At 40.3% G+C, this 10564-nt stretch overlaps 1 protein-coding gene across 1 annotated transcript in view; it reads left to right on the top strand.

The window, feature by feature from the left end:
* LOC119428696 (dedicator of cytokinesis protein 9) overlaps nt 1–9869 on the top strand; it is a 125916-nt gene extending 116047 nt beyond the window's left edge. Inside the window, exons 45-54 of the mRNA XM_037696368.1 lie at nt 436–542; nt 1082–1204; nt 2400–2513; nt 2645–2650; nt 3393–3539; nt 3630–3840; nt 6237–6427; nt 6503–6603; nt 7934–8072; nt 9630–9869. Coding sequence (XP_037552296.1) covers nt 436–542; nt 1082–1204; nt 2400–2513; nt 2645–2650; nt 3393–3539; nt 3630–3840; nt 6237–6427; nt 6503–6603; nt 7934–8072; nt 9630–9740 — 1250 coding nt within the window. The 3' untranslated portion in view covers nt 9741–9869. The remainder of the gene's footprint in view (nt 1–435; nt 543–1081; nt 1205–2399; nt 2514–2644; nt 2651–3392; nt 3540–3629; nt 3841–6236; nt 6428–6502; nt 6604–7933; nt 8073–9629) is intronic.
* The last annotated feature ends 695 nt before the right edge of the window (nt 9870–10564 follow it).

Below are 10564 nucleotides of genomic sequence, written 5' to 3'. Positions count from 1 at the left end.
ATATATATATGTGTGTATGTATATATATATACATATATATATGTGTGTATGTATATATATATACATATATATATGTGTGTATGTGTATATATATACATATATATATGTGTGTATGTGTATATATATATATATATATATATATACATATATATGTGTGTATGTGTGTATATATATATATATATATATATATATATACATATATATGTGTGTATGTATATATACATATATATATATATATAGTGTGTATACTGTATATACGTAATTTTGACCAGATGTTTACACACACTAAAGACACATAACTGATATTAATTATTAATTAATAATAAAAAATAGTCAATTCACAAGTCCCTTCGTGTCCCAAAACAGAATAATGTTTATAACCAAAGAAAAACAATGGTTTACAGCTTTTGACTCACGGGATATTCTTTATGTCAGGTATGTTTCGGCAGGGCTGCTCTGTTTTCCGGGTCATCACTCCAAACATCGACGAGGAGGCAGCCATGATGGAGGACGTAGGGATGCAGGATGTCCACTTCAGTGAGGTTGGACTTTTATGTCCTACTCTTTTCTACGTTTCCTGTACTTTGCTCTTTGTGTACCTGCCAGTTGCCAATGTTGACCAAGCTTTTAGAGCCCATATACGTCTTTCAGTTGAAATGACATGATGTGCAATAACCGTGTAGAGCAGCTTTTATTTCTATGTAACAAAAAAGAGCAAATGTTTTTGTCTCGTTTGTGGATGAAATTAGACTCGTCGTATACTTTGAGGCTGGACTTTAACCCTTTTCTTCAGGGTGACTGATAACTGTGTGATGGCTGCCAAATAAGTGAAATTTTACCATCTGGTCAACATTTTTGTTAGTGACGAAAATCCATCTTCTGTGGCATCACTTTCTCTTTACAAGCTGCTTCATCCCCCAATATTAAAACAAGAAGACCAATTCTCATTGGTCTCATTCGCATTTCACATCTGCTGTCTTTGCTCTTTGTGTCTGCAAGCTGTAAACATTTTAAAGCTGAAACGGCAGTGTGCATGGCAACATTTTCAATATATTCATTTTCTGTGGGTGGGTGTGTTTAGGAGGTGCTGCTGGAGCTGCTGGAGGAGTGTGCTGATGGTTTGTGGAAAGCTGAGCGTTACGAGCTCATTGCTGACGTCTACAGACTCATCATTCCCATCTACGAAGAGCGCAGGGACTTTGAGGTAGTCGAACATTCACCTTCCTGGAAATGTGGTTTTTAGCTAAAATTTTATTTAAAGTGTTAGCAAAATATTAGCATGATTTAATTTGAATCAATTTGGATCAAATAAATCAAGTTCAAAACTTCTTTCAATTCTAGGGCATTTATAGAAATACTCAGGTTTCCACCAGCATCTAAGATTATTCAGATCTAACCTCTGTTGTACAGAAATGCACAACAGACTGTGACATTATTTATGGAACAAAACCAAACAGAAACAGAAAAATCAAAAATAAAGAGCTCCGTTTCTCTAAAACAAGGTCGTCCAAAGTGCAGCTCCTGAACATTTGTGGTCCTTGAAGTGATTTTGTGTGGCCCATAAGGGTTGAACGACTACATATTTTTTAAAGTCGACATCCACTAGTTGATGACGTCACCAGTCAGAGTCATCCATCCATCCATTTTCTTTACCCGCTTATTCCATTTTGGGTCACGGGGGTCGCCGGTGCCCATGTCCAGCAATCACTGTGCGAGGGGCGGGGTACACCCTGGACGGGTCGCAAGTCCATCACAGGGCCACATGGAGACAAACGAGACAAACAACCATTCACTCTCTCACTCACACCTAGGGACAATTTAGAGTTACCAATCAGCCTAACATGCATGTTTTTGGTCTGTGGGAGGAAATCGGAGTACCCGGAGAAAACCCACGCATGCACGGAGAGAACATGCAAACTCCACCCAGAAAGGCCCCTGGACCGGGGTTTGAACCAGGGACCTGCTCGCTGAGAGGCAGCAGCTCTACCAGTTGCGCCAACGTGCTGCCCCTGACTGAGACTAGTCGATGTGAAATTCTAAAACTCGCGAGAGGTCCTAGAATCGACTCGTCGAGTAGTCGATTCAATCCCTATGAGATAGGTTTAATTTTGGCCCACTGACTTAAAACGTTGATGTAGATCAGAGGTGTCCAACCCAAATCCTCGAGGGCCGCTATCCTGCATGTTTTAGTTATTTATTTGCTCCAGCACACCTGATTTCAATCAATGGGTGATTCACAGGCTTCTTCAGAAATTGGAAGAGGTAATTCAATCAGGTGTATCATCTACAACTACCTACAATAAAACATGGCCTGACAGTTCACTGGACATCAGAGTTATTGGTTTGTAGTGCTTCGTGTTGCTCGGAGACTTAACTTTTTTCTTAAATCTGTCAACCAGAAACTAACCCACCTGTACGATACGCTCCACCGGGCCTATACGAAAGTGATGGAGGTGATGCACACCGGCAAGAGGCTGCTGGGAACTTACTTCAGAGTGGCCTTCTTTGGACAGGTGAGGTTCAGAAGCACGTATTAAAAGCATGAAGTATGTGCGCTGACTAAGAGCATCTGAATCCAAGTGCGCTCCTACTAAAAGACTTTTAACAGAAATTATTTTGTCTTTTTTTTTCATTGCCTTCCAAGGCTGCGGTAAGTATATAAGAGGTCCTTTAGTCTTTGAACACACAATTTTTATATTTTTTACAGACTGATGTGATTTAGTTATTTAAATGGAAAGTAGAGATAGAGTGGGTATCCAATAATGGTCAGTAAAGTAGATGTCTATGAACCTTTTTACAAAACAAGTTGATATTTAGTTATTTTTCTCTATAATTAGTGGGGGCGGGTACTTTTTTTTTCTAGGCTATTACAGATACTTAAAGGTTTTAATGTTAGCATTTGCATGAAATGCTTTGAACATTTGGAGATTGTAGCTGTTTTCAGATGGCAGCATCCTACTTTGTTTTAACTGTTTCAGACTATCCTTTTGTTCTTCGGTTCTGTTTAACTCCAACTCTATTTCTCCAAACTTAGGCTTTTCATATAGCTATGTACAACAGAAAAAAATATTTATTTAAAGCTTCGCCACAGAACCCTCCCAAAACAAGTGTTACAATTTGTATGATCAAAAAAAAAAACCTCTGTTAGCAAAAGTGTAATAAAAACAACATTCTACCTGTTTATTCTTGTATTGTATTTTCACTTCCATAGAAAATACCACAAATTTAAAAAATTCAAAAGTACCATTTTACATTAAGAATGGCAGGCCCTTTTCTATTGGTTGCAGTATACAACTCCACCACTAGATGGCACTGTAATCGGAACACGCATCAATTCAATTGCACCCACCAGCAACTCATTTGAAATCTAAGTTCTTGTGTTTGCACTACAGGGCTTTTTTGAGGATGAAGATGGAAAGGAATACATCTACAAGGAGCCCAAGTTTACTCCACTATCTGAAATTTCCCAAAGGCTTCTCAAGCTCTACTCGGACAAATTTGGTCAAGAGAACGTGAAAATCATACAAGATTCTGGCAAGGTGGAGTCATATCTGTGTGTGTGTTCAAATGGTAGACTGGTTGTGTTTGAAACGTTTTAGTTGCTGAATTTTCTGCGTTTGCACCCAAAGGTGAACCCCAAGGACCTTGACTTAAAATACGCCTACATTCAGGTGACGCATGTCACCCCCTACCTAGACGACAAGGAGCTGGAGGACAGGAAGACCGACTTTGAGAAGAGCCATAACATCAGGCGCTTTGTGTTCGAGACGCCGTTCACAGTATCGGGCAAAAAGCAGGGAGGCGTGGAGGAGCAGTGTAAACGACGGACCATTCTTACAAGTATGTGCTACACTGAGAATGGTAGTTTCTATCAGGAACTCCAGAAAACTAAAGGGCCCTGCATACTCCATCTGAAACTGAGCGGTCAACTCGCAGTCACATGGTTGCGGGACGTTCGTTTTCACACACACACCTTTCGTTGTCCACAAGACACACGGCACAGAGCTCCTGGGAAAAGCCCTACTGCTGCAATATACATTGAGTTTCTTCCTGCTAGGTTCTCTCCACTCTGTCCCTGCATTCCCCATTTGGACACTAATCTATCAGGAAGAAAGCGTCACACTTTTCAGAAAACCGACTTCTCCATGCGCAATGTCTGCGCGATCTTCATCCAGGAATTTTCGGCCATTGGACTATTGGACTACCTTAGTGTATTTTGAAGAGTCGTATAGATGAATTTCCAAGCATTTTTCCACATCGACAAACACTTGGCGCATACACCTGTGAGAAAAAAGTTTTGTCTGGGACTTGTGTCGAGAAAGGGCGGGCGAAGCTACACTGAGAACAAAATGACGCAATTTTTGTCACGCAGTTACGTCAATTAGAGCTGATTTTACGGCTTTGGATCGAGTGTGCCAGGCCCTTAAGCCTCATAAATGCAAGTTTTTTATGGGCGCGTAACATATCCAACTCTGCTGTTCAACCCACAAATGCAGTTTTCCAACAAATGTGGCACCATTAAAAGGAAATAAACAGGTTTTCCAGTGGTATGATTTATTGCCAAGAAGCATTGTTACAACAAAGAAATGATCACAAACACATTTCTTTACATTTTGTGCTGTTTAGTTACAAAGTAGTTTGGGGGATTTCATACTCTTCTCAGTTTAGTTTACGTCAATACTAAAGTGCTAAAACTGTATTTTGAGGTCTCCTATGACAGAAAACCTTCGAGGCTACAACACTAATTGTCCAGATCTAAAAACCACACAGATGATAAATAATTACAATTTAAAACCAGTCCAAATCTGCCTATTTTTATTTCAACTGTGTATTTCATCAGAATAATGCATAAACGTGGGGGCAGCTGCCAAGGTAGGCAGAGGCGGGTATGATGTGGGCGAATGTGTGTAACAAAATAATGTGCATGGCCTAGAATACAATTTTACAAGCTGAGCGTTCAAAAATAGGCTGTGATTGTGATGGAGTTGTACCAGTACAGGGTGTACTTCATCTCTTGCACAGTGACTGCTGGATATGGGCACCAGCGAGCCGAAAAGGAAGCAGGTCAAGATAATGGATGGATGGTTGGTTGAGAAAATTATGACCACACAGATCCCTGGTCGTTTAGTCCCCAAAACACTCCGATTTCAGTGAGATGGCAGCAGAAAATTTGTTAGCCCAGAGATGTACTACCTTAAGAAATTGACCATGCCTCTGTGGTAGTACGTCACAAATGTACAGTATGTCTACACATCATACAATAATGGTCAATCAGGTCATCTGGACAGTTTCTTTTTTGTGGAAAGATGTTTCGCCCTCTACCCGGAGGGCTTCATCAGTCTGAGGAATCCCAAGTAAACTGTTTACCCCACTAAGCCGTTCACTCCTTTAGTGGACCAACCAGTTTGCTGGTGATAAGATGGTTTTTGGGGGTTGTCCTGTCCCCCGTCGACTCCTCCCAGGCAGGCAGCCACAGCCAAAGTGGTTCAAGACATCAAAGTTGGTCCACTAAAGGAGTTAATTGTTTAGTGGGGAAAACAGTTTACTTGGGACTCCTCAATCTGATGAAACCCTCCGGATAGAGGGCGAAAGGTCTTTCCACAAAAAAGAAACTGTCCAGATGACCTGATTGACCATTATTGGATTTTGTGCCTGGATGATTGAGCATGAACTTTGATGTCTACACATCATAGCTTGTTCCTGACTGGTGGCAGCCTCAGAAACATGCAGATGTGGACTTCTGTTGGTTTAGTAGCAATTCAGTTGATCTGTTCGTAGTGTCGTGGCCTCAACCCAACATTGCCATATTTTTATGAGACTACCTTCATAGAGCTCTTACAAATCTTCAGTCTGTTGAGATGAAATCAGCTGTGTTCCAGGCCTAGCACTGCTCATCGAAGTAACAACTAATAAACAGAATTTTCTTCCTTGTTGTCTGTTGTTGATTATAGACCATGGTGTATCTTGTTTATGCCAACCTCTGCAAATTTAGCCTGATAAGTCAAATGAAGTTTATTACTTTTGTAGCCACTTCATCCCAAAGTTCACTTGTTATCTTATCTCATTAATAATCATGTTGACTCATTATGACCTGTCTTTCTGGTGGCTGTTTATATGTTGTGGATGTTTTTTTCTTATTCTGCAAATGAATGATACCAAGGCAGCATAGGCCTCATGGTAGTGCCAGGATGTTGCTGCTGACTGACATTATGCTTTTCTCAAACCTTCCCACCCAGCAACCCACTGTTTTCCTTACGTTAAGAAGCGTATAGCCGTTATGTACCAACACCAGACAGACCTGAGCCCCATAGAAGTGGCCATAGATGAGATGAGTGCTAAGGTGGCTGAACTACGACTGTTGTGCTCAGCCTCCGAGGTGGACATGATCCGTCTGCAACTCAAATTGCAGGGCAGCATCAGCGTGCAGGTACAATAAGGAAAACAACCAAGTCATGTTGCCTAAAAAAAGTCTTTAAATCCTTTGACCTTTGGTGTTTTCCAGGTGAATGCAGGGCCTCTTGCATATGCCAGAGCCTTCCTAGATGACAGCAGTGCCAAGAAATATCCAGACAACAAGGTCAAACAGCTTAAAGAAGTCTTCAGGTACTGATTACAAACAAGGACACCTCCACATAAAATATGTCTACAACGGACTAAGGTTTTACCTTCTAGTAGAATGAACATTCCCCTTTACTTTTTATTACACTGTAGTTGTATCCTGTTGCTATGATTGTTACATTTTTTCCCTCTCAATAATCTACACATGAAAGCAGGTACAGGCAGAATTTTGTAAGTTTATAAAAGGAAATCCCATTTCCATCAGTGTTCAGATCTTTTACCTAGTCCTAAGTTGATGCACCTTTGTTAGCAGTTCCAGTCTTGAGTCTTTTGGGTTTGATATAACAAGTTTCGTAGCCTTAGACTGGGGTATTTTCTGCCATTTCTTTAGGCAAATCCTCTCAATCTCTGTCCATTAGGTGAACCTGTGGCCTAGTCTGAGCGCTCCCAATTTTTGTTGCTGAAAAACCACCCCTACAGCATGATACTGCCACCACCATGCTTCACTGTGATAATGATGTTGGGCAGGAGCCTGGTTTCCTCCAAATGTTAGAATTCAGTCCTAATAGTTCAGTCCCAGTTTCCTCAGACCAGAGAACATTGTCCTTCACAGTCTGAAAGTCCTTCAAGCAGCTTTCAGGTGTTTTGTTTTAGGCTTCTGTTGAACCCCAGTGTCCAGCTTTGTGAAGGACTGCAGTTCTGGTTCTGGAACTTAGCTGTCAGACTCACCATCAGTTTCTTGGCCTCCTCCCTCACTAAGGCCCTTTGACTGCTCATTGTTGTCAGAAGACCAGCTCTTCAAAAAGTCTTTGATTTTGCCAAACTTCTCTAATTTGAGAATTGTGAAGGGGAGCGCTGGGGAAGAAACTTTGCTTCAGATCTGAACCTTGTAATAATCCTGGCTCAGTTGACCTCATGGCTTGGACTGTGCTCCGATTGTCAGCTAGGAGGCCTTGGCGAGGCCTTTCCAAATGATCGGGTTTTCGAACAGATGTATGTTTAGCTTGCAGCACATGGTTCAACAGCAGTTCCTCAATCAAGCCCTTTTCTCTGGATTTACTTGTACGTTCAAGATATGTGTATCTTTCAGTATTACTTGCCTTTGAGACGGAGACACATCTGTGTTGCGCTCTGTGTGTACCGCCAGTTTTGGGGCAGGGGGCTCAGTGTGAGAGAAGCAGAGTGCTACCTCTAGTTTTTTAGCTAGCACACCTGTATTGCACGCTGCTAGCTTAGCACTACGTCAGTGGCGGGGAGGGTGCTGCTTGTATAATGGTAGGGGAAACTCTGTCTTTGTATAAATCTTTCGCTTGTGTTGCTTGTTGCTTAGCAGGTTTTACAAACTGCCTTAAAATGCGTGTTCCTTCCTCCTTAGACAGTTTGTGGATGCTTGCGGACAGGCGCTGGGGGTGAATGAGCGGTTGATTAAAGAAGACCAACAAGAATATCATGATGAGATGAAGGCCAACTACAGAGACGTGATAAGGGAGCTGTCAAACATTATGCACGAACAGGTAGGATTGCCAAAAATAAAGGTTAATATGAGCCAACATTCAGTTCAAAGCACCCTGCAGGTTACTCAAATACAGTTTATAATTTCACATTACTTACATTTTTTGTTGTGGAACAAAGTTTAGTCTACAAAAATACATTTTTTTAGAAAAATGTTTGAAGGTCTAACTTTTTACCTGATTTCTGGTGGTGTTTAAAAGCATATTTATTGTGTGCTAACTCCGTAAAAATAGCAAAAAAGGTTGAATCATGTCATCTGGACTTCGTTTTTTTGTTAAAAAGAAACGTTTCGCCCCTCATCCAAGAGGCTTCGTCAGTCTGAGGCCTGACTGAGAAAACAAACTTTGTGTCCGTAAAAATAGGTTCACATTTAAAGGTACATTTTTCTGTTTTTTTTTTTTTTTTTTACTAACCATGTCTTTTATGTCTTGCTGTCTTTGTGCTGGCCTGAGCAGATTGGATGGTAATGATTTTATTTTATAAAAATTATGAAGTAGGAAAGGTTAGGGACTGCCTGAAAAGTCTTCTTTTTGTGTTAAATTGGTTCGTATCAGGGTCAAATGAGATAGTGTGTAAATAATTTTAGATAAACTTGTGTGTAAAAAAATGGAATAAATGTATTATTCGTTTATTAACCTTTATTTAAATGGAATGATAAGAAGAAAAGGGGGAAAAAGACTATCTGATTGTAATGTTTTGATATTTTTTTCAAAATTAGGTTAGGAGAAGGGGTGTGTGCTATTACCGGTAATTGAAAAGCTTAGAATAGATTATTTACATTGTACTTTTCAAAAGTAACGTAAAGTGTCTTCAAATGATATATTTGATATAAAATGCCTTAGAATTACTTATTATTATAAGTATAATGTGCAAATTATGTAAATGGAGTTTAAATAAATTGAACAGAAAGGAATTGAAATCAATTGGAATGGAAAAGTTTGAGTTAAATCCATTGTAAAATGCCCATAAATGACCTGAGCTATAGAAGTTAAGTGGACTGGGCTGATTTGCATTTGAATCGTTTGGATTAGAATTAATTCAATTGGAATATTCTGGATTATTTTCTATAGGAACTGCCCTGAAATGGCTTTCAGCATGAATTTTTAGTGTCCAATTCAATTTAGTTAAGCTAGAAAAACTAAATTGGAATAATTTTATTTTAAGTCAGTTTAATTAGTGTCATTAAACATTATTGCTATGACTTGGGGATATGTAAATCAGTAGAATTAAATTGGAGTGAACTGAGGTGAATTTCAATAAAATCAGGGACTTTTTGGTAGACTTTCGATTTAAAGCACACTCAAGCTACTTTTGTTGTCAGGTAGAGATAAATAAATTGGTGAGAGTGAAGTGGAATAGACTGTACTGAAATGAATCGGCACAATTTCAATTGGAGTTCATTTGAATAACATATTCTGGATTATGTTCATTGTAAACTGCTTTAATTGGGGTTTAGCTGTGAACTGGCAACATGTAATATAAATATTTGTTTCTTTAGATTTAACTCAAAGTGTCCTAAAATCACTTGAGTTTTGAACTGAGCTGTCTGTTGCTTCTAGATAACCCCATCGGAGGACGGTACCAGGAGTACTCTGTCCGACTCTATGGGCATCTTCAACGCCATCAGTGGCACCCCGACCTCCACCACACACGGCCCAACCATCCTTTGAGAGGGATGTTTCATGCCACCGACTGCTTAAGTTATCCAAGGGATCAATTGGGATGCATTTACAGACTTTACCATAACCTACTTCAGACATTTTGGGGGGTATTTCCCCCCTTTTCCTATTTTTCTCCATGTCACCAGCTGAAAAATCCCTATTACATTTGCCATACTTTCTTTGTGTTTCCTATGGAGACTTCAGTTTATCCTGATGACTTTTAAATGTTGAATATAGTTATGATATTGACCACCTGGTTGATTTGGGTCATTTATATTTTTGTGTAAAATTTTGTTTTGTGTAAAGGAGTTAAAACAGCTGATGTGTTTATAAGCATGTGTCCATGAAAACATGATGGCATCCTTATGTTCAAGTGTCCAAAGCCCTGCACCAGTGGTGCCCAAACCTGGTTCTGAACAGCCACTATCCCAGTGGTCCTCAATCCTGGTCCTCAAGGACCACTACCCTTAGTGGTCTTCAATCCTGGTCCTCAAGGGCCACTACCTTTAGTGGTCCTCAATCCTGGTCCTCAAGGGCCTCTACCCTTAGTGGTCCTCAATCCTGGTCCTCAAGGGCCACTACCTTTAGTGGTCCTCAATCCTGGTCCTCAAGGGCCACTACCCTCCAAGTTGTAGTTGTTTCCCTGCTCTTCAGTAGGTCTTGAAGTTCTGCAGAAGTATTGTGATCCCTCTGCTATTCAAGTCATGTGTGTCAAAGCAGAAAAACATCTAAAACATGCAGGATGGTGGCCCTCGAGGACCAAGACTGCAGACCACTGTTAGAGGTTTCTCTGCTCCAACATCAACACGTAATCAATAGTCTTATGTAGAACA

Source organism: Nematolebias whitei, chromosome 23, assembly GCF_014905685.2.
Source record: "Nematolebias whitei isolate Nwh7 chromosome 23, NemWhi1, whole genome shotgun sequence".
Lineage (NCBI taxonomy): Eukaryota > Metazoa > Chordata > Actinopteri > Cyprinodontiformes > Rivulidae > Nematolebias > Nematolebias whitei.
The sequence above is the reverse complement of the archived record's forward strand: the minus strand, read 5'-3'. Positions and strand labels throughout refer to the sequence as shown.